The sequence below is a fragment of the Carettochelys insculpta genome, chromosome 4 (assembly GCF_033958435.1).
Source record: "Carettochelys insculpta isolate YL-2023 chromosome 4, ASM3395843v1, whole genome shotgun sequence".
In the NCBI taxonomy this organism is placed as follows: Eukaryota; Metazoa; Chordata; order Testudines; family Carettochelyidae; genus Carettochelys; species Carettochelys insculpta.
In genome coordinates this window covers 139313756-139341669 of record NC_134140.1, presented here as the reverse complement: position 1 = coordinate 139341669, position 27914 = coordinate 139313756, and the positions used below count along the sequence as shown (strand labels likewise).

Below are 27914 nucleotides of genomic sequence, written 5' to 3'. Positions count from 1 at the left end.
CATCAGCATGAGTTTTCAGCTTGCTAAGCCTGAGCAGCTTCTCATCTGTTCTATGAATGATTTCAACACCAGCTGGGAGCTTCCCAGGAATTAGGTAAAGAATGACTGCACTAAAAACTGCAAACATGGTTGGGGTGATAATCAAAGGCTTTAGTTAGCTCAATGAACGTCATATACAGTGATCTGTTTTATTCCTGATGCTTTTAATGCAGCTACCGTGCTATAGAGCTCATAGCTGCAGTTCCACAACATGGTCGGAAACCACTCTGTGACTCCAGTAGAATTTCTTCAGAGGGGGCAGAAGGTGAGTTGAAAGGATCTGTGCCAGAACTTTGCTTGCAATGGCAAGGAGAGAGATACCATGATGATTTCGACAGTCCACTTTAATGCCCATTCTTGAAAAGGGTGACAACCAGGGTGTGTCTCATTTTGCTAGGTGTCTTCTCCTTTATCCAGATTTTAAGGACAATCAGGTAAAACTGCCAGATTAGCTCCCCTCTGCTTGCGGGAGGAGCAGTGCTGGTCAGTTTCCCAGCTCCTGGAAGCGGCAGGGAACCGGGAGCCAGGGTGTTGCCTGGTTTCTGGCTCCCTGCCACTCTTGGGAGCCAGGAAAGTGACCAGTGCTGCCGCACCTGGCTCTGGGCTCACCGAGAGTCAGGCATAACCAGGACTGGTGGACCCAAAGGCAGCAGGGCCCTTCCCTCAACGTCCCAACTTAATGAAATTTGACTTACATATGGTTGCCCAGGAATGCAACCTATGAGTAAGTCAGGGAGTCTACTGTATTGTCCATCTTCTGTGTGCAAAAAGAATAATTTTCCAAAAGCACTTAAATCCCATTTGCAACAGTGATTTTTGGCTCTCAGTGACACTTAGGCTTGTAAATACCTATGTTCTCCAGTAAACTCTTACATATCCAGAGGTAGCTGGATATTCAAATATTCTGAATAATAGAGAGGTATACCTAGCAATGCATAACACTGAAGAAAAACAAGATTAGATATTAAGAAACAAACTAAAATTTATGCAGAGTACTTATTTACCAACAGTAGTATTGTACACTGTAAACTGATACTGTAATTGCTGTATTTATTTGTGTTTACCTTCACTATACTGTATTTATGGAAAAAGTAATTAAAATTTACTTATGGTTACGATGCCAATTGAGAGTTCTGGATGATAAAATGCTGGATATGAAAGAATGTATTGTATTTTAAAATAGTATGTACTCTTCTAAGTCTTTTCTCTGCTTTTGAAAATGTGATCTGAATTTCCTCCTTCTTCTGCCCAGAGTAAAAAATTAAATTAACTTCTAGAAATTGATTATTTTTAAATTTATATCAAATCTAATTAATCCTCACTGCTGAGACAGTATTTTACCCAATTGTCCTTGGAGTCAAAGCTTTAGTTTTACTCTCTGTATATTAATGTTAAAAGAAAAGCTGTTCTGTTAATACAAAAATATTTTTTTTTTAAATTTTATGTATGTGTTGGTTGCAGTATGACCCTGGAAGGAAAGAGAGATTTTCAATAAGGAGTTTGTGACATGCTGCTGAAAAAATACACCATCAAAATACAGAGTGATTGGCTAAACATTTCAGACAGAAAGTCTAGATTTCTTGTACTTTGAGAGAGGAGGAGCATATTCATTCTGTGACCCACTCCTGACACTGGTGTCCCACAAAGTTGTCTAATCCATCAGCAAGTTTAACCAGAAAATGGAATTCTTTCCTTTTCTTTGGGGGATTTATATTTGTACAACTTAGCATTTAAAAAACAAAACAACAGAAAAAAAACAGACAAATGGCAGATTTGGAACTGGAACATGGGAGAAGGGAAAACCCCTCATGGATTTTTCTGGTTTTTTTTTTTTTTTTTTCCTTTCTTTCTTTCTTCCAGGAAGAGGAGGGCTGCTCAGGCTGTGTAGGATTTTAGGATTTTGTTGGGGGGTGGGGGGGAAGGAAGTGAGGAGAGAGCCTGCTATCAATTACTGGCTGTTGCTCTTTCTATCTGGTTTCAGAGAAAAGCCTTAGGTTAGGCATTCTAACATGGTTATAGAAAAACAGGGCAGGGCCATCCTTTGTGACTTTGGATCTCAGCAACTGACTAATCTGGAGTGGCTTTTTATCAAATGCATGAGCGGGTCTGACCCAAGGCATAGTCACAAAGTGAGCCCAGGAATGTGGGTCAGCTCTAGATATGCACCACCACTGTCAAGTATCAGGCAGCTGCAGAATCCTCTTTTATTTGCTATGCTTAGTTCTCTAAAGATCAATGCAGAAGATGGGTATGTAGTGCAAAAGTTCCAAACAAGAAGTCCATATTCTGCCATGGAATGTTCCCCTAGAATTGTTGCTGTCTGCACAGAATTGCAGGAGCTATTAAGAGTAGGATTTGGCACAAAGCATAAATGAGAATGTAAGATAAGTACAGTAAACCCTCACTTTACGCATCTTCATGGTGCATGAAACCCACTTTAATGCAAGTTTCACACAATGTGAAGCTGCTGGGCTCTGAGCCTGCCTAGCTTCCCGCAGCAGCGAGCAACTAGGCAGGTTAAGAGCCACTTCCCCATGCCTTCCGAGTGGCTCTAGGCACCGCTCTGAGAAGATAGGGAGAAGGCTTTTAGCTCGCCTATCTGCCTGTCACTGTGGGCAGCCAGGCAGGCTAAAACCCCCTTCCCAGAGTGGCACTGCTGTCAACTTGACAGCAGCGCTGCTCTGGGAAGGTAGGGAGAAGAGTTTTTTAGCCCTCCTAGCTTGCCTGCTGCTGCAGACAAGTAGGGGGGCTAAAACTCCCTTCCTTCCCCCGCACCAGGCTCAACCCCCCCATGGCCCCAGCTCACTCCCCACCACCCCCTCTGCACTGGGGCCTCCGCTTCCAACCCGTGCGTGGGGCTCAGCTACTATCCCATGCCCACCACCCCTGCAGACCCACCTCCAACACCCCACCCAGCTCAGCACCCTGCCCCAATCCCTGTGCCTCAGCTCCAATCCCCCTACACCGTGTCTCAACTCCACCCCCCTCCCTTTCTGTGGCCCTAACCCACCCCAGGCTTAACCCCCCTGCTCCCCTCCCAAGCTACTGCCCAAGCCCCCGCAACTTATATGAAATTTGAGGCACATGAGGGTTGCGTGTATCTTGGCGGACTACTGTATTCCAGCCAACAAAGAGCTTGCAGTCTGATGGAACATGATCTCTAAGCTAGAGAGCTGTAGCCTGGAAAAGATGAGTCCCAGATTTGACCACTTTTGGTTTATGCAAAGAAATAGTCTCCTCTCGGTAGTCATAGAATCCATCTAGACAGATTTGTTCTGACTTATGTTATGGTAGGGTAATCTCTCTAAGGCAATGGTTCCCAACCCTTTGACTAGTGCAGACTCTAAATCTCACACAGCCCCAAACTATTTGCGGGTCTCCCCAACAAAGTCAATTCTATTTTCTATGATCATTTTTATTTTATTTTTTTCACTGACTCACTGCAATACCCTCGTAGACACCCATGTTGGGAATTGCTGCTCTAAGGGGTGTATGTATGAGTGCCAATCACTGTACTGCATAGACACAAATACTAGGGGCTGTCTGTAGCTCTCTCCACTGATCTGCAGCTGTTTTACTGACACCTACAGTTCATGTTGTGTATGCAGAGCTTTCTTGTAAGGTAAATTTCAGATCCCATCTGTCCTGGAATCCTAATTAGGAACACCTAATCTTCAGTCCTTGTCTCTTGGACTGTAGAGACTCACTTGAATTTGATTTGGAGTAAGTGTGTAGGGATGTAGGTTAGGAGAATGGGAATAATGGCAGGTGTTCCCTTTGTCTAAAGCAGTGTGTCTTCCAGCTATAATCATCACCATGGTTATGCAGATGAGAATTTTGTTGTGTTGAAAAATAAAATTCTACATAAAACATTTTGTGGCATTGGTCTTAGATGCCTCCATTATTGGTCTTTGTGAAATAACCTGTGTTATGAAAATGTATGTGAAGCTCAATGTGTGTGTTTTTCTCTTTCGCTCTCAGGAGAATTGCTGAGTCAGCCTAGACCAGAAGGAGTGACGGAGGTCATCTGTCCCAGGAATGGCAGCGAACGAGTCAATGTCGCACTGGTTTACCCCCCCACCCCGACAGTGATCAGCCCTTGTTCCAAGTGAGCTCTGAGAGACCCACGGACCTCCAGTTTCAGTACATGCCAAAAACTCTACATAAAATAAGTCCTCACTAAGCATTTTTGAAAACTAGTTGCCACAGAGTCCAGGGACTATTCTAATTATTGGTGAGACATCGACATCCTATTCTCAGAATAAAGGTACAGTACAGCAAAATCCTCCTCAGTTTTGCTGAATGAAGAAAATATTTGACTAACTGGTGATTCTTTGAGTGCTGCTCCATATGCGTATTCCATATGTGGATATGCGTGCACCTCAGCCCAGAGATTTTAACAAGTTGTGTCCATTGGCCTGGATGTGCACAGCAGATCTCGTGCTCCCAATTGAGAGTATCTAAGAGGCAGCATGGGTAGACATCACCTTAATTCCTTCTTACCACCACGCAGCCTGAGTTGGAATCCAGTATTCTCTTTATTCAGTTTTTCAGAAAAGCTATAAATAAAACAACATAGCTTATTTTAGTTTAGTGCAATTAGCAGTATAGTTTGTTTCACCAGACTGGAGACTCCTTCCCCATTGTCTGGAATTATGCCCAGAGTTCCCAGCTCCAAAACCTGCATCTTGCACCGTAGAACTCTTTCCATGAGTGACGAAAAGTAGGGCTGCCTCTCTGGGTGAGATGCACATTTCTGCTAAGTACAGCAGTTGTCTCATTTGCACTGTGAACTTGCAAAGCCTGCAAACTTTGCCTTAGTACTGCTTGATGAAGAGTGTGAGGCCCCTTTCCAATCCAGCCAGAGAGAGACCCCTGTATGTTGATCTCAACAAATGATTAGTGCCCTTATAAGCACATGTTTAGGAGCAGCACCTTCCATTTCTAAGCCCTCCTGGGCTTCCCATTAAAGTTGAGGGACACTCGGGTGTGAGGCTAGATCTTCATCAGTGATTATCCATAAGAGAGAGATTCCTTTTCCAAGCCCATTGAGGGCAGGCAAACAAGGGTTTTACATGTAAACCTTAAGTACTAGTTCTGGCAGATCAAAATAAAAATCCACATACAACCCAGGCTTGAGGGTAAAGCGTGTAGGAAGAAGAATCCACAGGTGATTCTGGCACTGAAGCATGAAGACAGCCATTTGCTAATTCCACCCACAAGTGTGGGTCTACACTTTTTGGTACTGACTTACTTGGCCAAAGAATTTGCACACCCAGGGATGTACCTATGCTATCAGAGTTGACTAACTGACAACCCCTTCAACCCCACCCCTACACCAGGGGGATATCTTTCTGCCCTTCCAACAGTCTCTCCTCTTCTCTGGCCCAGTCCTCCTGAGCAGTGTTTCTTAAACTATTCTGTGGTATGCCAGTGTTCCATGAACAACTTGCAGGTGTGCCAGGAGTGTGTGACACTTTTTTGATACCATATGCTGATGGCATATATTTTCTGTTATTAAAACCAGATACAATGTTTCTACTTCATTGCTGTGATACCTGATCACTTCATTTTGTTTTTCTGTTTATATTGCTATTTTGTTTTTTGGAGGGGATGGTCTAGCAACAGGTTTGTTTTTTTAAGAAAATTTCCATAGGTGGTCTGCATTTAAAAAAAAAATGGTGTTCCGTGGTCTCAGTTTAAGACATTCATTGTTGTCGTCGTCATCATCATTGTCCTTTATGCCTACTGGCATGTAGGGCAGCAACAAAGGTCCTCTCAGTAGTGTCCCAAGTATAATTCATGCTCTCCATTTCTACGTCAGCAGTCCAGTGCAATGTTGTCTTGGGTTGTCCTCATTTCGACTTCCCTTCAGGAGTTTAGTGCACAGCAGTCTTTGTGATGGAACTTCCATCTTTCTTGAGCATACGCCCAATCCAGCTACCAGCGTCTTTTCATAATGATGGTGGCCATGTCATCTTGCTTGCATCATGTAAGCAGGTCCTGATATGAAATTATTCTTCACCAAAAAATACAGAGGATCCTCCAAAGGCTTCTTATGTGAAAGTCAACAATTTACTGAGGTCATACGCTGTCATCCACCAGTGTTCTGGTCCATATAATAATGTTGATAAGACACAGCTCTGATAAAACTTCAGTTTGGTGCAGATGTTGTACTGTGATGACTTCCATACAGCACTCAGACTCATGAAGACACATCTTGCTTTACTGAGTCTGCTGTGAATATCGATTCTGACACCTCCATCTTGTCTGATGATACTACCCAAGCATATAAAGCTCTCTGTGGTAGGAAAGTCATGGCCATTGATCTTGACTGATGCTGGTGCCTCAATATTTAGGGTCATGACTCCTTCTGGCTAACTCTTAGTCCAACCTGTTTTCCAAAGGCACAGAGTAAATTTTTCTTCTCTTGCATATGATGATGCATATGGGGTAGCAACATGAGGTCATCAGGAAAATCAAGGTCCTCTTGTGTGAAGAAGACAGGGCATCTGATGCCTCTTGGCTCATCTTCTATTGTATGTGGCATAACCCATTCTATAACTAAGTTAAAAAGCATCAGAGACATGATGCGTTCCTGCCTTACTCCAGCAGATCATTGTTTCCAATACTGCATGTGAATTTGTTATAAAAACTCTTGATGAGCTGTACTACTTGTGTTATTCCATATGGTCTCAAAACAAACCAAAGACTATCCCTATGAATACTGTCAAATGCTTTTTCAGAATCCATACTGTTGATGAACAACAACTTCTGCCATTCAGTGCATCGCTCAATGATGTTATGCACTACAAAAATTTGACCTACACACCCCCTTCCTTCGCGAAAGCCAGCTTGTTTCTTCCTCGTTGATTTCTCAGAGTCTGAGATCCGCTTAATGATCATAGAATCATAGAACACTAGGACTGGAAGGGACCTTGAGAGGCCATCGAGTCCAGCCCTCTGCCCCAACGGCAGGACCAAGTACTGTCTAAACCATCCCTGATAGACATCTTTCTAACCTGTTCTTAAATATCTCCAGTGATGGAGATTCCACAACCTCCCTTGGCAATTTATTCCACTGTTTGACTGCCCTGACAGTTAGGAACTTTTTCCTAATGTCCAACCTAAACCTCCCTTGCTGCAGTTTAAGCCCGTTGCCTCTTGTTCTATCCTCAGAGGCCAAGAAGAACAAGTTTTCTCCTTCCTCCTTATGACTCCCTTTTAGATGCCTGAAAACCACTATCATGTCTCCCCTCAATCTTCTCTTTTCCAAAGTAGACAAGCCCAATTCTTTCAACCTTTTTTCATAGGTCACATTCTCTAGACCTTTAATCATTCTTGTCGCTCTTTTCTGGACCCTCTCTAGTTTCTCCACATCTTTTTTGAACTGCGGTGCCCAGAACTGGACACAATACTCCAGCTGAGGCCTAACCAGCACAGAGTAGAGCAGAAGAATGACTTCTTGTGTCTTGTTCACAACACGCCTTTTAATGCATCCCAGAATCATGTTTGCTTTTTTTGCAACAGCATCACACTGTTGACTCATATTTAGCTTGTGATCTTAGCAAGGATCTTGCTTGGCACTGAGAGGAGATCAATGCCATGCCAGTTGTTACAGTCATTAAGTGCTCCTTTCTTGGGTATCTTAACAATAATTCCATTTGTCCATTCCTCTGGAACCTGCTTCCCTTCCTATACCGCTGTAATGAGCGATTGGAGAATAGTGGCTGCAAGTTCTGGGTCTGCCTTGAACAGTTCAGCATTGGGGTTGTTGTGTCCTGCATCCTTACCATTCTTTAAGGATATTATTGCCATGCTAATTTCTTCAGTTTTGGGGGGATCAGTGTTTGTGTCAAGTTCTGTTTCTCCTTCTAGAATATTGGCTGCTTCTTCTGGTAGTGGCCTGTTTAGAACTTCCTGAAAGTATTCTGCCAAACAAGCCTCTTGTTTCCTCTTTGTTGTAAGTAGATTTCCTTCTTTGTCCGTGATGGGGACACTTGTACTGGCATGATACGTACCACAAACAAGCTTGGTGATTTTAAAAATCTTCCCTTGGTCTCTTTTTGAGTTGGTGCTTCTTCAGCTTTTGCTTCTAGTTCTTCTATGTAAGCTCTCTTATGAGCTCTCAACAGTTTCTTGACATTCTAGTCTGCTGTTTTGTATTGCTGCTGATATCTTTCTTTCAGTCTTCCTGATCTGGCATCTGTAAGTATCTTCAAGGTCTGTCTATTATCTATTGCCTTCCGTGTGTCTGGCATGATCCAAACTTTTTTCTTCTGTTTTTATTTGAAACCTAGGCAGTCTTCACTGCTCTTTACATTTATTGCTGTAATTTGTTCCCATTTCTTATTTATTTCTTCTATGCTGTGCAGTTCTTCTTCAAGAATTCGTGAGGCTTGAAACCTATTTTTCACCATAAGGACAAAAACATTCTTAACTTTGGGGTCTTGTAGCATCTCTACATCAAAGCATTCCTGCATGGGTATCTTGCAACCAGTGCTTCTTAGCTTAAGCTTTATGAGTGTTGTCACAAAGTGGTGATCACTGCCAACATCAGCCCTTCTTCTTCGAGTGTCCCCGTGGGTGCTCCACAATAGGTGTCGGGCTTGCCCGGCGCCGCAGATCGGATCTTCCAAGCAGTTTCTGCTGGACCGCGCATGCGCCGGCACGCACCGCTCCCTTGCGCGCTCCTGGCCATGTGCGCGATCCGGTCCCCGCCAGTTCCTCTTAACCGCCGTCGGCTGCAGACAGAATCCGAACTAGGCTAAGGCCAAGTAGCGTATTCAATGACTTTAACTGTTTTTCTTTAAAGTTTTTCAAGTACTTAGGCTACTGCAAGTTAGCCGGTTGTTATTTTTGCAAAAAAAAAAAAAACCAAAAAAAAAACCAAAAGCAACAAACAAACTACAAGCGGGACAGCTTCAATCCAGTCCCAGTAACAAGCGCCGGAGGCCAGGAGCATAGGGCCATCAGCCCTCCTGCTGCGGCAGGCCATCGGAAGGGGAAAACAGCACAGAGAAGGTGCTAAGTACCCGTTTAACAACTGAAAGACTCACCAACAATGTCCTCTTCAGGATTTAAAAAACGTGAGTCCTGCCGAGAGGCGATGTCAGCGTCCGATGGGCACAGTCTATGCATAAGGTGCCTTGGGGAGTCCCATGTTACACAGAAATGCTCCTTCTGTGCTAAATTAACAGCCAGAGCAAGGAGAGACAGGGAGATGCGGCTTAAAATGCTGCTTTTTGATAAGGCCCTCCAGCCAGACGTGCTGGAGCGGCCGCAGCAGGAGGGACCCTCCGGGGCCCATAAAAGGAAAGCTGCCTCCCTCACCCCATCAGCGCAGAAACGGAGGAAAGCCTCCCCAGCCCGATCCCTGCCGGCAGCAACAGCGAGCGGGTCGGGAGGAGCGAGCAGCCCCCAGCCGCAGCAACAGCTGATCGGCGGCGGCACGGAGAGCCACGTGGAAGTGGCTCAGCCTCCGATAATCAGCCAGCCGCCCCGCACCGCAGGCAGGGCGGCGGCTAAACAAGCGCCGGTGCCGGCGGCACCGCAGGCAGCGGCACCGACGCCCGGGGAACCGGCGGTGCAGAGCGCGCAGGCACGCAGCCTGCAGGCACCGAAGGACACCGCACGTGCGGCACCGCCTTCGAGCGTGCTGAGCACGGTGCGGACAGGGCCGGGATCCCCTGTGCGTCAAGGGGCGGAGTTACCTCCTCCAGGGAGGGGGAAGGCTGCACACAAGAGGAGGCATTGCAGCCCCTCTCCGGACAGGGCTGTGGAGTTGCTTTCTCACAGCCCTCCGCTTATGTTGCAGACTCCAACCAGAAGGCAGGGGTCCCCCCTAGCCTACCCGGAGCCCCTTTCTCCATTTTTGCAACCAGCCTCACCCTGGCTGGGACCACCTTCACCCTTCCTGGGGTTTGAACTGCTGGACTATTATGCAAAATCGCTCTCTCCAGTGTCTCGACGATCTCCCTCCCCCAGACGCAGAGGGTATGCACCAAGGGAGTGGTCTAGGTCACCTTCCCAAGAACAGTGCCTATACTGCCATGGTCGCCCCTACCACGCGGGGCATAGACACCATCGGCAATCTACTAGGGAAAGATCCCCACAGACGATCTCGTACCCCCGAGGGCAATTGCGACCGGGGACAGAGACTCAAGCATCTCAGGGGGGACTGGTTATGGAACCCCGAGATTTTCCCTCGCAAACCTCTAGCGAGAGGGTGTACCATCACCAGCAGGAACCGGAAGGGTCCAGAGAGACGTACCCCAGCGGTTCCTCGCTCTCCTCCCCGGACGAGGCTACGGCCCCGGGGGACGTCCATCCTCCGGACGATCTCAAACAGTTTCAAGAGCTGTTTAAGAGGGTGGCCTTCGCGCAAGGCATCCAGACAGCAGAGGTGCAAGAGAAACACCATAAACTCCTCAAAAATTTGAGACCTCCGGCCTCCTCCAGAGTAGCAATACTGCTTAATGAAGCGATCTTAAGAGTCCGCCACTATGATATGGCAGACCCCTGCGACTATTCCGCCTGTCCAAAAGAGAGCGGATAAGAAATACTTCGTGCCGGCGAAGGGCATGGAGTTCCTGTTCAGCCACCCACAGCCAAATTCCTTGGTGGTGGAGTCGTCGCAACAAAGATCAAAGACATCTCAATTCAGGACAGGGGGAACAGACAAAGATGCCAAGAAGCTAGAGCTGTTCGGCAGAAAGGTCTACTCCTCCTCCACTTTAACGTTGCGAATGGCAAATTACGCAGCGCACTTAGCGAACCATAATTTCGACAACTATTCCAGGTTAACCTCCCTCATGGACTCGCTTCCAGAGGACAAAAAGCCGGTGCTCAAGGCCATAGTGCAAGAAGGCTACGCGGCCTCGAGGACGGGAGTTCAGATCGCCCTGGACGTTGCGGACACAGCAGCACGTTCCACAGCAACGCCCCTCCATACACAAAGAAAAGGTACTAACCTCAACAAAGACGGTACCAGTACCAGCAACAGCGCCCCCAGTACCACAGGGGTTACGAGCAAGGGTGACATCAACAGCACCAGCAGTACAGAACTCCCAGGCGACGTTCACAACAGAGCCGTGCGTCCTCGGGGCGGGGGCCAAAGGCCACAAGTTTGACATACAGATCCAGGGCTGCGCCATCACTACCATCGCACAAGGTCATCCGAAGCGACTATTCCACCATCGCCTCCGACCATTCTACGACCAGTGGCAAAGGATCACCACAGACAAATGGGTGCTGGAGATCATAGCCACGGGGTACGCCATCCCCTTCCAGTCGCTCCCACCGTCACGACCTCCACCCAAGCCCCACCTCCAGGAGGCCTCCCATGTAGCGAGGCTCAGGCAGGAGGTGGACCATCTCATGCTCATAGGGGCAGTGGAAAGAGTGCCGGAGCAACTGCAAGGGAAAGGGTTCTACTCCAGGTACTTCCTCACAGAGAAAAAGACAGGAGGCTGGAGGCCCATCTTAGACCTTTGCGGCCTCAACAGGTACCTGCGCAAGCAACGTTTTCGGATGACCACAATCGCCTCCATCCTTACAGCACTGGACGATGGAGACTGGTTCGCAGCCCTCGATTTACAAGACGTGTACTTCCACATAACTATCCATCCGGCTCACCGGCGATTCCTCCGGTTCATGGTAGGCAACGAACACTTCCAATACAAGGTCCTACCGTTTGGCCTCTCCTCGGCCCCCAGAGTCTTCACCAAGACCTTGGCAGTGGTGTCAGCCTACCTGCACAGACAGGGGGTATTTATTTTCCCGTATCTGGACGACTGCCTGCTCAAAGGGGCCTCGAAGGGGGAGGTTCTGCGCATGATACGCGTCACAGCAAACACGTTCTCTTCACTCGGCCTGGTTATCAATCTGGCAAAATCGAAAATAGACCCCACACAGGACATAGAGTTCATAGGGGCTCGCATAAACTCGGTTACAGCGAGAGTATATCTACCAGAGGCTCGCTTTCGGGCCATCGGTTCCCTCGTGCAGGTCATCACCTTCAGCCCTACAGTGCCGGTCTTGACGTGCTTGAAGCTGCTGGGCCACATGGCAGCGGCGACGTTCGTAGTACAGAACGCCAGGTTACACATGCGCAGCATGCAGCACTGGCTGGCGAGTGTATACAAACCGGCAGTACACACCATTCACAGGGTGGTGTCGCCCACAGCCGGGGTGCGCAAATCCCTACAATGGTGGGTAAACCCCAGGAACCTGCTAACAGGGGTACCCTTCCACCAGCCGCAAATATCGGTTTTTCTCACTACAGATGCCTCCCTCATAGGGTGGGGAGCGCACATGTTCGAAGAGGTGACTCAAGGACTGTGGTCACCCACGGAACAGTCACTACACATAAATATACTGGAGCTCAGAGCAGTGTTCAACGCCTGCAGACACTTTCGAGACCACATACAAGGCAAAGTCGTCAGGATCAGTACAGACAATACCTCCACCATGTTTTATATAAACAGGCAAGGAGGAGCTCGATCCTGTGCCTTATCCGCGGAAGCAATCCGCTTATGGAACTGGTGCATCGCCAACAATATAATCTTGAAAGCCTCATACTTGCCGGGTGCGCACAATGTGAAGGCAGACCAGCTGAGCAGGCGTTTTGCACTCACACACGAGTGGCAGATCCGTCCCGATCTGCTACGGCCGATTTTTCCACGCATGGGGTTTTCCCCAAATAGACCTGTTTGCCACTCAGCACAACAAGAAGTGCCCACGATTCTGCTCCAGGGCAGGACTGGGATGGGGGTCCCTGGGGGACACGTTCGCGATCCCGTGGAGGGGCCCCCTGCTTTATGCGTTTCCTCCCACAGTGCTGATCCACAAAGTCTTGCAGAAAGCCAGGAGGGAAAGGGCCCGGATAATCCTGATAGTCCCAACGTGGGATCGACAACAATGGTTCCCCCTACTCCTGCGCATGTCGGACCGTCCACCGATGCCTCTTCCGGTGGCGCCGGATCTGCTCACGCAAGCCCAGGGGTCCATAGTGCACCTGCACCCCCAAAGCCTGCGACTGCAAGCGTGGTTAATCCATGGCTCAGCTCCCTAGAGAGCACATGCACAGTGGAAGTACAGCAAGTCCTAGAAAGTAGCAGGAGGACTTCCACCAGGAAGACCTAGAAGCAAAAATGGACTCGCTTCACGGCTTGGTGTTCTACCAAACATCTGGCCCCCCTTTTGGTGCCTATTCCTACAATACTAGAGTATTTACTGGACCTCAAGAGAGGAGGACTCTCGCTATCCTCGTTGAAGGTCCACCTTGCCGCCATCTCGGCGTTCAGACATGAGGAGGAAGGGCACATGGTGTTCGCCCACCCTATGGTTACCAGGTTCCTCAAAGGGTTGGTAAACCTATACCCCCCTCGGAAACCGATTCCACCTTCGTGGAACTTGGACCTGGTGCTTACCACGCTAATGGGACCACCGTTCGAGCCCTTGGCCACGGTTCCCCTCCGCCTCCTTACAATAAAGACGACCTTTCTTCTTGCAATTACGTCAGCTCGTAGGGTGAGCGAGCTCGCGGCAGTCATGGCAACGCCACCCTGCACTGTTTTTTTCAAGGAGGCGGTAACCATACGGCTGCATCCAGCCTTTGTTCCCAAAGTTTCTTCCGAGTTTCACATTAACGAACCTATTGTTCTACCCTCATTTTATCCAAAGCCTCATAACTCCAACGAAGAGGCGCGCCTACACCTCCTGGACGTGAGGAGGGCGCTAGCCTTCTACGTAGACAGGACCAAGTCCTTCCGGAAAACGGATAGACTCCTAGTCTCCCTCGCTCCCAAATCGAAAGGAGAAGGTCTCTCCTCGCAGAGAATCTCAAAGCACATTGTATCCTGCATAAAAATGTGCTACGAGCTCAAAAAGACTCCTTTATCGGCCACTCCCAGGGCTCATTCCACTAGGGCGGTGGCGGCATCAACAGCCTTTTTCAAGGGCGTTGCGTTAAAAGACATTTGCAGAGCGGCGACCTGGTCATCCTACGACACCTTCGCCAAACATTACGCCCTTCACAGGGTATTCCAAGAGGATACCCGTCTCTCTGCAGCGGTCCTCTCGGGGACAAGCTGCACATAATTCGATTACCCACCTCCTATCTTGGGTTACTGCTGGGTAGTCACCTATTGTGGAGCACCCACGGGGACACTCGAAGAAGAAAGAGAAGTTACTCACCGTAGTAACGGTGGTTCTTCGAGATGTGTCCCCGTGGGTGCTCCACTACCCGCCCATCCTCCCCGCTTCGGATCTCTGTTAGTGTTTTGCAGGGGCACCCGAGGCGGTTGGTCGAGGAACTGGCGGGGACCGGATCGCGCACATGGCCAGGAGCGCGCAAGGGAGCGGCGCGCGCCGGCGCATGCGCGGTCTGGCAGAAACTGCTTGGAAGATCCGATCTGCGGCGCCGGGCGAGCCCGACGCCTATTGTGGAGCACCCACGGGGACACATCTCGAAGAACCACCGTTACTACGGTGAGTAACGTGTCTTTCACATGTCTATTTTTTATTCTGGCTCTCATCAGTATACTGTGGATTTGGTTTCCATTCCAGCAAGCATTTCTCTGTTCCTTTCTTCAGGATGACAGCTATTCCCTCATGGTGTTGGTCATCATTGCATATGGGAAAAAAGGACTTTTTTTTTTCATTCTTCCTGATCCAATCCATCTGCTCTCACTGATACCAAGGATTTATAGCTTGTTGCATCTCATTTCATTTGTGATGTGCGCTAGCTTTCCTGTTTCATACATGGTATGTACATTTCGGAACCCAATTCTGGTCTTGGTCTTGGTGCTCAGGACTTCCATCTTCATGCCAGTGGCTTAATTTCTGCTTTCAATAAGTGACTCTGGAAGGCCATCAGAATTGAGAAGGAATTCTTTTTTGCTATTTCTGTAACAAAAGGCTTTTACTAGATCAGGGTTGTTAGCACTGAGGCAAACCCTCAATCCTGGAGGATCGGTCTGTATGCTTAGTCTGGCTACTCCCCACTGGACCTTTCTGGCTTGGTTGAACCTACCAGGAGCACTAAGCACCCACTGGCATAGGTCCTGGGATTGTAAGAGCATGAAAGCTACCCTGACACGCGTATGCATGAGGGGAGCTGAGGGACATTACTACACCAGAAAATGATACTGCTTAGCGTCCCAGGAACCATCTCTCTTACAACCATTATGGGAGGACTGACATGATGCTAAGAGCTCCACTAGTCCATCTGGAGCAATTTTCAGATTCAAGTGAATCTGATAAGCTGTCATCTCCTCCATTTCCCCCCTTCTCCCCACCTCTAGAGATCCAAACCCAAACAGGTGATCCAAGGTTTACTGTCTCTGCCTTTGTCATCTCTTTCCTAGGGACTGATTGTTTCCTATGCCAGGGTACTCATTCAGATGGTTGGCTCTCTTTCTGGCCTTACTGGGGACTCAAGGATCCTGGATACCAGATGTTCAGGATCCATCCAGGAAACGTTCTGCTCTTCTTGCCCACAGCCAGATTCGTTGGTGTATGAGGAGGAGAATATTACCCTGGAACAATAGGTATTAACAATACCAGTGAGAATCTCCTCCTCTTCTACATCCACACTAGATCTTCTTCCACATCCACACTAGACAATCACCAGCAATACCATGACTTGTGCAAAGAGTGGCTAATTATTTCTTGATTTCTCTGGATGAAGTCCAACTCCCATACCACCAACTGTTGAACATTCTGCAGCTTCAGGACCCAAATAGGTGGCTCTCCCAGTTAATGAGAGCATATTGGAACCAGCAAGCATGGCACACTCAAGCATTCTGCGGACCCATACCTCTGAGTGTCAACAGGTGCTTTCTGAGCCCAGGAGAAGGGGACAATTTTTTGTTTCCCCACCCTGCTCCAAACTCTCTGGAGGTACAGACTGCAACAGAAAGGACTAGGTCACAATACCTAACTACCAGCCCATCAGACAAAGGGTCCTGAAGATGGGACCTTCTTGGGAGAAAGTTCTACGGGAAGTGGAATTGCTTCTACACCTAAGGTCAACAGAACAGACCAGGTCCTGTCTCGGTATCAAGAAAGAGCATTCTACCATCCACATTTCCACAGCCCCCCCAAAAAATGGAGAATGACTTATTCTGGATCTTCAGCATTTCAAAATCTTCATTTGAAAGTCAAAATTTAAGATGGTTACTTTGGTATTAATAGTCACCTCTTACAGAGGAGATATGGTTTGCAGCCCTCAACATGGATGCATATTTTCAGGTACACAGTCTCCATTCCCACAGGATGTTCATCTAGTTTATGTGGGAACCCTTCCAATTCTGGAGCCCTCCCCTTTGGACTACTGGTAGCACCTAGAGTGTTTGAGAGCTTTTTTCTACAGTGGCAGCACACATGGGATGTCAGAGCTATACAGTTTTTCTGTATTTGGATTACTTAGAATCTTCTCAATGGGAGGTCAGGTCAGTTACCAATTCCTCATTTGGTTTCTCACAGCACTAGGCGTTTGCATGAATTGAAAGAAATCTGTTTTATCTCTTGTGAGGATGATAAAATTTATTGGGGCAACATTGGACTCTTTCTGCAAGAGCCTTCCTCCTCACCGGTATGCAGCTGGATTTCTTTGATTTCCTGTAGACCAAAGCTACAGTGAGAATTTTGCTATTGCTGGTAGGCTACGTGGAAGCATGTACTAATGTGACACACTTTCTCAGTCTTCATCTATATTGATTCAGGCGTGCAGGCAACTAAGTCTACTCATGGAACAAGAACCACATCAGATCCCAGGTTCCCGCCAGGACCATCACGTTCTTCATTTGTTCAAATCCAGAAAAGGTATGAGTGGGAGTCCCCTTCTCTACTCCCTCTCCCTATGCCACCATCCATGCAAGTGGCATTATGACCATTGCTTTGATCAGGAGGATCAATGAAGTGATGGCCCTCATGGAAGATCCTTCTTTTACAGTATTTCTGGACAGAATGTCCCTTTTTCCTTCACCCTGAATGTCTTCCCAGGCCAATCTCTGAATTTCCCTTTAACCAACCTATTCACTTGCCTGTCTCTTTGTCCAAACCCCATGCTTCTCCTGAAGAGAAATGACTTCACTCCTTTGATTTTGGGATTCACTTGTTTTTTACCTGCAAAGAGCCAAACCTGTCAGAAAGTCAGCAAGACACTCCATTGAAGTACCTGAGAGATTTCAAAGGATTTTTAAGTGGGTTTTGGCTGCATTATCAAGTGCTACAGGCCAACTCAATTCCTGCTCCTGGAGATGTAATAGCACCCTCTGTGACAGACAGGCTGCCATGGTGGTATCCCTGCAAGAAGTCTCAATGGAGGACATATGCAGAGCAGCCTCATTGAGCTCCAGAGACACTTTTGCTAGGCATTATACACTAGTCCAGGCCTTTGCTGCAGATGTACTCACTTCCAAACTTAGCACTGCTTGCCAATCCCCAGATGTGAAATACCAATGCTTAAAGAAATGGAGTTTGCTTATTGTAATGGGAAATTCTTTGAGATGTATAGTCCTAGCTGTATTCCATGACCTTCCCTTCATCCCCTCTGCTTCAGAGCTGGCTAGATTTGCAGGGGGAACTGAAGAGGCATCAACTCTCATTACCTCTTACGGCCTTACTTGGGAGCAAGGGGAGAGCTACTTCATGTTTGCAGGCCAACTGATACTGCTTGTTAAAATCTCTGGTCAGGCACATGCCTGCTCACGTGTGGAATACAGATAGGGACCATACATCTCAAAGAACTTCCAGGTACAAGAAAAAATGTTATTTTTGTTTTTCTGACTGCATATCACTTGATTGAAATGGCCAGGTTTACAAATGATGTCTTCAGTTCTATGGATGCAACTTACTGGTATGGCAGAGGTTCTCAGACTTTTTTTGCTCATGTGAATCTCATCAGAGATTCATGTCCCATGTATGTCCCCTCATGGGAAAGTGTGCACTTATAGTAGTAGTAGAAAAAAGTGTACAGAGACTGTGAGCGGAGTGTGTAGACAGTTCTCTTCATGGGCACCACCTCACAGGTCTTGTTCTCAGCACAGTTTGCCCTAGTCTCTCTGCAATGGGTTAGCTGTGTTTAAATCAGCTTGGGAGAGGTGGAAAGCTATGTTGAGTTGTATGTTGACACAGCTTTCAAACACAGCTCTATCTGTAGACCTTACATCTCCTGAAGCTCCTTATTTACAGCTGCACCTCTCCTTTGTTTGATACTTTGTTAGATTTCAGAAGCAGATAAATGTCTACCTTGAAAAAGAACAGTTTGAGACGGAACGCAATCACTGTAAGGCTTATCTCCTAAATATTAGTGCATTTTGTCCTTTGCAGCCCCTAACAGAAGTGTTCCAGTCTGTGTAGTTTTGGTGGTAGCTCATTTGTCAACAAACCCATGACAAAAACAGCACTGTCTGTTCTAAAAAGGGACCTTTTTATTTAGACTGAGTAGTCACAGAATTTGGCAACTGGAATAATGTGTATTAAGCTGTTCATGATGACCCCTACACACCATGAAGAACTGCTGCTATGTGATAGTTTCTTTGTCCTTCTCTTCTCCAGATGAATGGCAATGCTTTTGCTAAAGGTTTTATATTGGGCGGCACGTGAAACTGTGGAGTAGCTGAAGGATCTGTAGCACAACTTTCTGTCTCGGATTTGGAGTCCTGCCTTTACAGTGAGACCAGGCTTTGGAACTCTGAACAATTGAAGTGGAAACATAGGTGTGTAAGTCTGCTTGAGATGCACTTGCGTACAGTGCAATATGGAGGTCATGGGTGAACTAGAGTGACATGAAACCACTGTCTGCAACAATCAGATGGCAGCACTGATGGCTGGAGATGAAGCACTGGGATTGAAATTTTATGGACCCTTTGATTACCTGCTGTGCACCCATTTGTACCTGTTGATGAATGTAAAAATATTCTTGGTACTGTTTCATTCAGCTATAACTGAAGAAAAGTCAGTTGAAATTTGCTGTTGTAGAGCTTCCTGGAGTTGTTCCCACACAGGTGAGTGACGTTGTGTCAGTCATGTTTTTCAGCGGGGCTTGGCAGCATGAACATAGCTATTGTATCACTTTAAAAGCAGACTGGTACAGCAGGCCAGTGAGATCTGGCTTTCCTTCACCATAACAAACTGTGGCACAAATACTCCCCTCATGACTTGGTAGAGGGATGGGCTGTGTTAATAGAGAAGGTTTCGTCTGATATGAATACCAATATCAAAATTACTGTCCTGGACAGTTAATTGCAAATGCATTTTTTTTAACCATGTGGCTGTAAATGTACATGAACCTAAATCATTTACTAATGGATTTAAGGAATCAAAGGGTGATATGGAATAAGAGGACAGTAAGGATCTGGGCTGGCATGTGCTAGATTATAGTTGAAACATAATGCTTAGTATGTAGCAGGTAGGGTTTGGGAGAAACTGAATTGCAGCTCACCAATTAGCTACACATTTGAAGTCCTTGATGTCCTGTTGATGTCTCTTACTTGCACAAGTCAACACACTGCCCATACATATCCTGCTTTCTATGGCAGTGGCATCTAGTAGGATTCATCGCGATTGCCACACGCATCCCCACCCCCATAGAGTCAGGCACCAGCCCTTCCAATGGCTGGTGACTTACCAGAGGCGCTGCAGCTGGAGACCACACTGGCCCCACCCCACAACTGCTGGGCCTTGTAGGCAGAAACGTGCACTGGGCCCCACCCTCAATTACTGGGCCCCACAGCTGGAGACCGTGCTGGGCCCACAGCTGGCACTGTGGTTGGAGCCACACCAGCCACTGCTGCCATGCGCTTTTTCCACAAAGTGGTGGGGAGCGGAGGGCAGGCAGAGGGCCCTCCATTCGCCACACTGCAGTGTCTCGTTTGCCACATGTGGTAAAACAGGAGGCATATTGGACCTTGCGATTCTATGGTGTTTGTAAGAGAACTAGTCTGTAAACCTTGAACTGAATTTCTTTACATTCCAGACAGAGCTATTACTTTGAATCCTGTCCTGAATGCACAATAATGTAGAGATAGGATGTTGGCCTCATCCTTCCCATTCAAATGACACTCACAAGTATGAGACTGAGAAGATATCTATGCCCCTCTCTGACAAACCTGCTTTCTTGCAAGATGGAGCCTCCATTCACTACCATTCCTTATCAATCACCCAGTGCTAGCTGGACATTTCCATCTCAGGGGACTGGCTTTTAGACTGGAAAGGGCCATGGAAACAGGCTGATTCCACTAGTACTGTCTGGTGGGGTTCCCTTGCTCTCCACAGCTCATTTAGTGAGTTGACCAGATTGTCAATTCCCTGTGTTGCCTCAGAGCAGATAATTCCAGGGATCATATTTTGTTTTGGAAACATTGAAGTGGTCCCCCTGAAGTCATGTGTCATTATTTCCAAAACAAAAACTTTAGAAATTTCATCTCACAAAGAAAAAAAATCAAGTTTTGTAGCTTTTTGTCCTGACTTAGGATGATATTTTCATAGAATCAGAGAGTTAGAAGATGCTTCAGGAAGTGATAGAGTCCAACCCCTTGCTGAAAGCAGAACTAATTCCAACTAAACCGTCCCAGCCAGGGATTTGTCAGACTGTCAAAGATCTCTTAGGGAGGAGATTTTATCACCTCTCTAGGTAACCCATTCCAGACCTTTACCATTCTTCTAGTGAAACAGTTTTTCCTAATATCCAAGCCAGACCTCCCGCACTGCAACTTGAGACCATTGATCCTTGCTCTGTCATCTGTCACAACTGTGAACAGTCTCTTTCCATCCTCTTTGGAGCTCCCACTTCTGGAAGTTGAAGGCTGCTATCAAAGTCTCCCTAGCTCTTCTGAAGACTAACTAAGCTTAAATCCCTCAGCCTCTTTTCATAAGTCTTCTGCTCCACCCCCCTAAGCATTTTTTTTGCCCTTCACTGGACTCCCCAGTGCATCCATACCCTTTCTATAATGGGTCCCCAGAATTGGACAAAAAGCTCAAATTCACTTTGCCTGAAACTTTTTTTTTCCCAGAACTGAAATCCCAATTTCCAGGCTGGCATTACAAAATGCATTTATGAGCACCAGGGTTCACTGGCTCTAAACCAAACCTCACTACATGATTGGCTGCAGCACTGTTAATACCTATAGCATCCTTTCAAGAGACAGCAAAAAGTCTTGTGGCACCTTATAGACTAACAGATATTTTGGAGCATAAGCTTTTGTGGGCAAAGACCCGCTTCATCAGATGCATGAGTGGGGGCGGGGGTGGTTTCAGAGGGGTATTTAAAGAGTGGGGTCCCAGTAGAGGGGGAGGGCCAGAGCTGACAAGGTCTATTCAGCAAGGTGGAAATGGCCCAGTATCAACAGTACTTATCAAAAGAGAGAAAAACAAGTCAGATCAGACAGGGGGATGTGAGCCTTTGTCAACGTCTAATAGGGAGCTGTCAACACCCAGAGCAGAGAAACTGTCTTTGTAAGCTGCGAGCCACTCCCAGTCTCTGTTTAATCCATGATTAATACAGTCAAATTTGCAAATAAATTGCAGCTCAGAGATGTCTCTTTCCATTTGATTTCTAAATTTGTTTTGTTTCAGAACTGTCACCCTTAAATCTGCCACTGAGTGTCCAGGGAGATTGAAATGTTCTCCCACAGGCTTCTGTACATTACCATTGCTGATGTCTGATTTATGTCTATTTATTCTTTTACGGAGAGACTGTCCAGTTTGGCCAATGTAAATTGCAATGGGGCATTGCTGGCACATACTATATTAGTAGATGTTCAGGTAAAGGAGCCCCTGATGTTAGGTCCTGTGATGATGTCACTTGTGTACATATGTGAGCAGAGTTGGCAGCAAAGACTGTCACAGGGGCTAGTTCCTGGTCTAGAGTCACTGGTTTGTGATTTGTAGTGGCTGGTGAGAATTTGTTTAAGGTTGGCAGGCTGTCTGTAGGCGAGAACAGGCCTGCCTCCCAAGGTCTGTGAGAGTGAAGGATCTTTGTTCAGGATGGGTTGCAGATCACTGGAGAGGCCTTAGGTGGGGGCTGTATGTGATGGTCAGTGGTGTTCTATTGTTTTCCTTGCGAGGCCTTCCTTGTAGCCGGTGGCTTCTGGGTACCCATCTGGCTCTGTCAATCTGTTTCCTCACTTCCTTTGGGTGGGTATTGTAGTTTGAGGAAAGCTTAGTAAAGGTCTTGTAGATGTTTGTCTCTGTCTGATGGATCAGAGCAAATACAGTTGTACCTCAGTGCCTGGCTGTAAACAATGGATCGTGTAGTATGCCCTGGATGGAAGCTGGAGGCATGTAGATAAGTATAGTGGTCCGTGGGTTTTCGGTATGGGGTGGTATTTATGTGACCATCGCTTATCTGCACAGTAGTGTCCAGGACGTGAATTTCTTGTGTGGACTGGTCCAGGCTAAGGTTGATGGTGGAAGGGAGGATGGTAAGTAGGGTGTTTGGAGTTCATTAATGAAGTGCTGTGGTGCATATGCAGCACTTCATTAAGCAAATTTCCCCCACCCCCACAGCAACTTCGAAGCGTTAAACTTTGAAGTGCCAGCTCGTGTCTAGCCACAGCTTGCTTGTCGGTACTTCGAAGTGTCCAGGCTACTTCATAGTCCCTTTACTCCTCAAAATTTTGGAAGCTAGTGTAGACAAACCCTCAGAGAGGAAAAAAGTGCTCCGTTGAAATGAGACCTAGATGTTTTTTGAAAGCTCTGCTCCCCATTCTTCTAGATATACTGCTGGGTAGGACTCTGCTACTGAAAGCTGCTGGCTTCTGTTCCTGGTGGGACACTAGCCTGCAATCTAGCTTGCAGGAGCTACAGCTGTCATCTTACAAGGGAAAAGTTCTACATCAATTGTAGGCAATCTGCAGCCTGTGGATTTCCTAGCTGCTCCTCTCCTCTGTGCACTTCTCTGCCCATGTGGGCACCAGAGCTACGCATTTACTTCTCCCCTCTCCCTCCCAGCACTTCCAGAGCACTGGAAGTCAGCCAGTTTGCACTCCAGATCCGTTCCTCCAGAGCTGGAATGCCTTGAATCAGCTGACTGCAAATTGGCTGATTGCAGGGCTCTGAAAATGCTGGGAGTGCGGGTGGGAGGGAAGTAGAGATAGAGATGGAATACTCCTCTTCTCTCTGAGCACTGTTAGAGCACTGTGAATCATCTGACTCATGCTCCTTCCCAGAGCTTGAATACAGCTGGCAGCATTCAAGCTCTGGGACAGAGGAGTAAGAGTGGGAACTGACTGAATAATCAGCCAATGTACAGCACTTGGAGAGATCCAACCATAAGTCACACTGAGCATGCTGTATTATAAAATTCGTGTACGTTTGTTTTTTATTATTTGAAATTGATGACAGTCCTGTTAATATATATGTGATTAAACCATTCATACCTGTTTTGAAATATTCAGAATGCTGTGTATTAATGTATTTAATCTTATTCTTGAGGTCCCTGTTAGCACATGTGACCGAATTCAGTCTTGTAGCCCACTGGGATGAGGGAGGGCCACTTGTAGTTCAATCATTAGCCTGGTTTGCCCATAACTATTCTACACTGTGTGTGTTAGGTTTTGGCCATCTATTGCAAAGGGGTGAGGTGGAAAAGGAAGTAGCAGTTTCTCACTAGGCTAGGATGCACAGCTCTCCTAGCATAAGTCCTGGAAGCTATCTGGGGAGAGGAAGGATGGGGCTGATTTCACTTTGCCCCGCCTTTGTTGCAGCCACTTACAGCAATGTAGAGTGGGTTTAAAATGCCAACAGCTTAGGAAAGTAAGGCAAATCAGACCTGCATGCTCCCTTGTTACTACTAAGAGAGGGCTGGCTGCTTCGTGAACACATTTTTTTTGTAATTTAACCCCAAGCAAATGTATGGTGTTCTCTTGACATTTTGCCAAGGGAAAGCCTGGTACTGTAAACAAGGAAGCGGACCTGGTGTGATGAAGTTGAACTAGGTCTTGATGGCCTCTGCTGAAGACCTTGTGCTCTTGCCACACCCAGCCTCAGAACAGGGAGGTAGAGTGCTCCTCCACCCTGCTTAGGTCACACAATATTTTAAAACACTATCAATCTGCATATTTTGTCAAAAATCACACAATATAGTCACACCATTTTCAGTTCTTAGTTGACAAGTGTTTTGAAATAAACTGCCAAAATAATGGAAAATGTCATACTGTTATTGAATGCCTGTTGTTTTGACAAATTTTGCAGCATTTAAAATTTTTAATTTTTGGCATAGAATTCCCTAAAGAATACTAGGATTCTGTGTGGTGCAGTCAGGGCGCAGGAAGCTCGATGCAGGGAATCTGGATGCATAGGGACTCATTGGCTTGTTCTGGTGGCCAGAGGAATAGGAGTAGGACTCTGCAGGGGAGTTTAGATGAAGGTAATTAAGGCTTATGGGGGGGTGTCAAGGAGGGGGGAACTCAGCAGGAAATCTGAGTGCTAGGAGGAGTAAAGTTTAGTGGATGGGAGTCAGGATGCAGCTGGTTGGGGCTCAGTGAGGTGGGAATACAGGTGTGTAGAACTCCCAGTTCAGGGGGTGAATCTCTGGAAGTGGGGATTTGGGTGCAGAGTTTCTGGATGTGGGAAGTCTAGGTATAGGGGCTTCTGATACAGGGGGAAGCTTGGCAGGGTGGGAGTTTTGGGGGCTCAAGGGGAGTTTTGGGGGTGCAGAAGCAGGGTACAAGGTGCAGGGGTATGTTTGGATGCATGGGGAGCTGGGTGGATGGGGAGGAGCTCCCTGTGCAGTGACTCCTCCCCCATATAGCTGAAGAGCATTGGGACCCAAAGCATGCAACCATGCTGCAGGGGAGGGGTAAGTGAGTACTAGTGCACCACTTTGCCTTCTGACCCACTTAGACCGCAGTGGAGGAAACATTTCCCTTGTCATAGGGGTCTAATGTATTCTTCATAACATATGTGGGGCAAAGGGGGAGAATTTCATGCCAGCATGGCGGGGTAGAGGCAGATCTCATGGCTAGTAATTGTGAGGGCACAAGGGCCATCAGGAGAGTGCAGAGAGGTGCAGTGCAAATCAGCCATGCTTTGAAAACTAAATTTATGAATGCGCAGGCTGGTATCTGAATTTGCTGTTGTTAAGTAGACCCCCCCCCCCATGATGTGTGCTTGCCCTTTATGAAACCATCTCCAACTGCATGCCTGCCCTCACAACCATACCCAACTGCAAAGCATGTTAACTAATAAATGAAACTTTTTTTTCTATCCAACCTACATTTTTTTTTTATTTAGGAGGCCCTAATGGCAAAGGAATGGGTATAGGGAAAGCAACAGGATAATGATGCCATATTTGGTGGAATGTCAGCCTCCTCCTGTGCAGTGATTCCCTGGGAGTAGACTATAGGGATGTCCATGACCTTCACCCTCTCTTTCTGAGGCCACAACCAGCAAAGGGGACAATGTGGGGAGGAAAGTCTGAAATGGGGAATGTACTGAATGGGGGAAACAGTTACTTCTTTAAATTATTGATTCCATGAGTTCTGCCTGCCTTATTAGGGACAGCACTTTAGTATGATTATCCAGCATTTGTCTCCTCCATTCTTGCATGTCCTGAGTGTCCAGGGCGGCTTCCACACATTCTTCTTATGCCTCTTCAAAGTGCTGCGCCATGAGCTCCTGCTTTGTCTTTTGCTCCTACATATTTGTGTCAACCTCACTTCAGTGAAGGAAGTGGGGGTACCAGTCCTTGCACTCCTGCTTCCAAGGACATTTCCTGTTTTCTTTATAAAAAAAAAAAGTTGAAATATTAAGCACATTGTCAGTAGCAACATTTTAATTTTTACTCAGAACAACGATCATACTGACACACTGAACGGCTGGCTGTCTCTATTGAAGAACATATGTCTACAACAAGGTCAGTCTCTGGACTCTTAATGGTTAGAATGCATGAATCCAACAAGAAGGATTCAAGCTCGTCTACAGCTGACGTTTACCTTGCACACAATGGTAAATATTTTTGGCTAATGGGAAAAAATAAAGTGGCAGCAGTTGAATGGGGCATGCCACTGAAAACTGGAGGTTGTGCCGCATGTCTGATCACCCACAAGCCACGGGAGGAAGCGGGGGAGGCCTCATCACCTTGGAGTCTTTAAGCAGTGCTATTATTTAAAAGCAGGCTGCAGGAGTTAAAAATCATTAAAAATCACTGCAGGCGTGCATGTAAACCAGGGCAAGGTCCTATTGCCCGCCATCCCCGGGGAGGGAAGTAGGATGGGGTTGTGATGCAGGTTTGATGGCCTATCAGCCCAGGGGTGTGGGGAGCTTGCCATGTGGGATTCTTGGGCAATGCCACGATTTAAAAGCCATAGTCAGGCTGCCTGAGTTTTGCTCTGCTCTGAGTCATAGGGAAAAATTAAAAGTCACTGCAGTGACTCATGAAACTTCACATGCGTTCTAGGTTGCCAAAGGAGACATCAGCCTCCTCAGAATAAGAAAAAGAGAGAAGGAAAGAATACTCATGCTGTCTGAGTACCAGGCTGGAAAATATGCAAGAATGCTCTGTGATGCCATGATTCCAGATTAGTTATCAGTGGCTTGGTGTGGAAACGTGTCTTACCATGGAAGCAGGCATGTCAGGTCCCCCAAAAATCTCATGAGGAGTTTCCAAAAGTGTCTGACTAAAACCTTCGGTGAAATGTCCAAACAGTATCGGAGCTCCATCCCCAGAAATGTTAACAAGCTGTTCTAGAGGACATGGGCATAGATCCATCCTGCCATGCTTGCATCATAGTACTATCAGTATAAAAAAAAGCATATTCACCAGAAGTCCCTCTCCAGCATCACAGTTTGCCTTGGAAACCTCCTGGGATGAGGGGACCAGTTCCAATGACCCAGACCAACCATTGGCTTCTTTGGTCTTTTCGTATGCCTGCCTGAGCTCCTTGATTTTTAGTGCAGGGACTGCTGTGCGTCCCTGATGTGTCCTTTGTGAAGCAGACTTTGTGATATCTTGGCATAAATGTCGACATTTCTTTTGCTGGTTCTGCGCTGCATCAGGACAGATTCATCCCCACACACAGTAATGAGGTTCTGGATATCCTGATTGCTCCATGTTGGGGCTCTTTCGCGATCTTGTGAACTCATGAATAGGTGTGCTGCTGAGGTGTGCTCCTGAGGTGTGCCTGCCATGCTGGCAAGAAAGGAAGGGAAATAAATTCAAAATTCCCAGACTGATGGCCCCTGATGCCAGACTGTCATCTACTTCCTACTCACCTGGAGAAAATCAGAGGTGAAGCGATGACCAGAAAAAACACATTGGAAGCATTGTGGGATACTTTTGGAGGCTAATAAAAATTGATTTTAATAATGCTGCCATCTGCACTAGCATAAAGTAGACATTGAAAAATCAATTTTGGTGTTACTTCTCGTGAAATCAGATTTACAAAAGGCAACTTTAGAGCCTCTTAAAATCAACCTAATGAGCCCTGTGGTGAAGACTGATGCTTTATAAAATTATCCTAAGTCCCTCAAACTCGATTTTGTCTGCTAGTTGAGGCCAGGCCTAAGAGGAGGTATATTAGCTTTCAGGTACCTAAAAGGGTGTTACAAGGTGGAGGGAGAAAAATTTTTCTCCTTAGCCTCTGAAGATAGTACAAGAAGCACTGGGCTTAAATTACAGTAATCAAGGTTTAGATAGGGTATTAGGAAAAAATCCTTACTTGTCAGGGTGGTTAATTGTTGGAATAAATGGCCTAGAGTGTTTGTAGAATCTCCCATCATTGGAGATATTTAAGAATGGGTTAGATAAATATCTATCAGGGATTATATAGATGGTGCCTGGTCCTGCCATGAGGGCAGGGGACTGGACTTGATGACTTCTTGAGGTCCCTTCCAATTCTAGTATTTTATTATTCTGTGGCCTT

General features: G+C 46.8%; 1 protein-coding gene across 4 annotated transcripts in view; it reads left to right on the top strand.

The window, feature by feature from the left end:
• Positions 1-27914, top strand: part of MFHAS1 (multifunctional ROCO family signaling regulator 1) — a 64519-nt gene that overhangs the window by 29984 nt on the left and 6621 nt on the right. Inside the window, exons 2-4 of one of the 4 annotated variants that reach the window (XM_074993958.1) lie at positions 4021-4306; positions 18607-19055; positions 25840-25906. In XM_074993958.1, coding sequence (XP_074850059.1) covers positions 4021-4151 — 131 coding nt within the window. In that variant the 3' untranslated portion in view covers positions 4152-4306; positions 18607-19055; positions 25840-25906. The remainder of the gene's footprint in view (positions 1-4020; positions 4307-18606; positions 19056-25839; positions 25907-27914) is intronic. The other 3 variants (XM_074993960.1, XM_074993959.1, XM_074993957.1) reach the window with 3 other exon arrangements.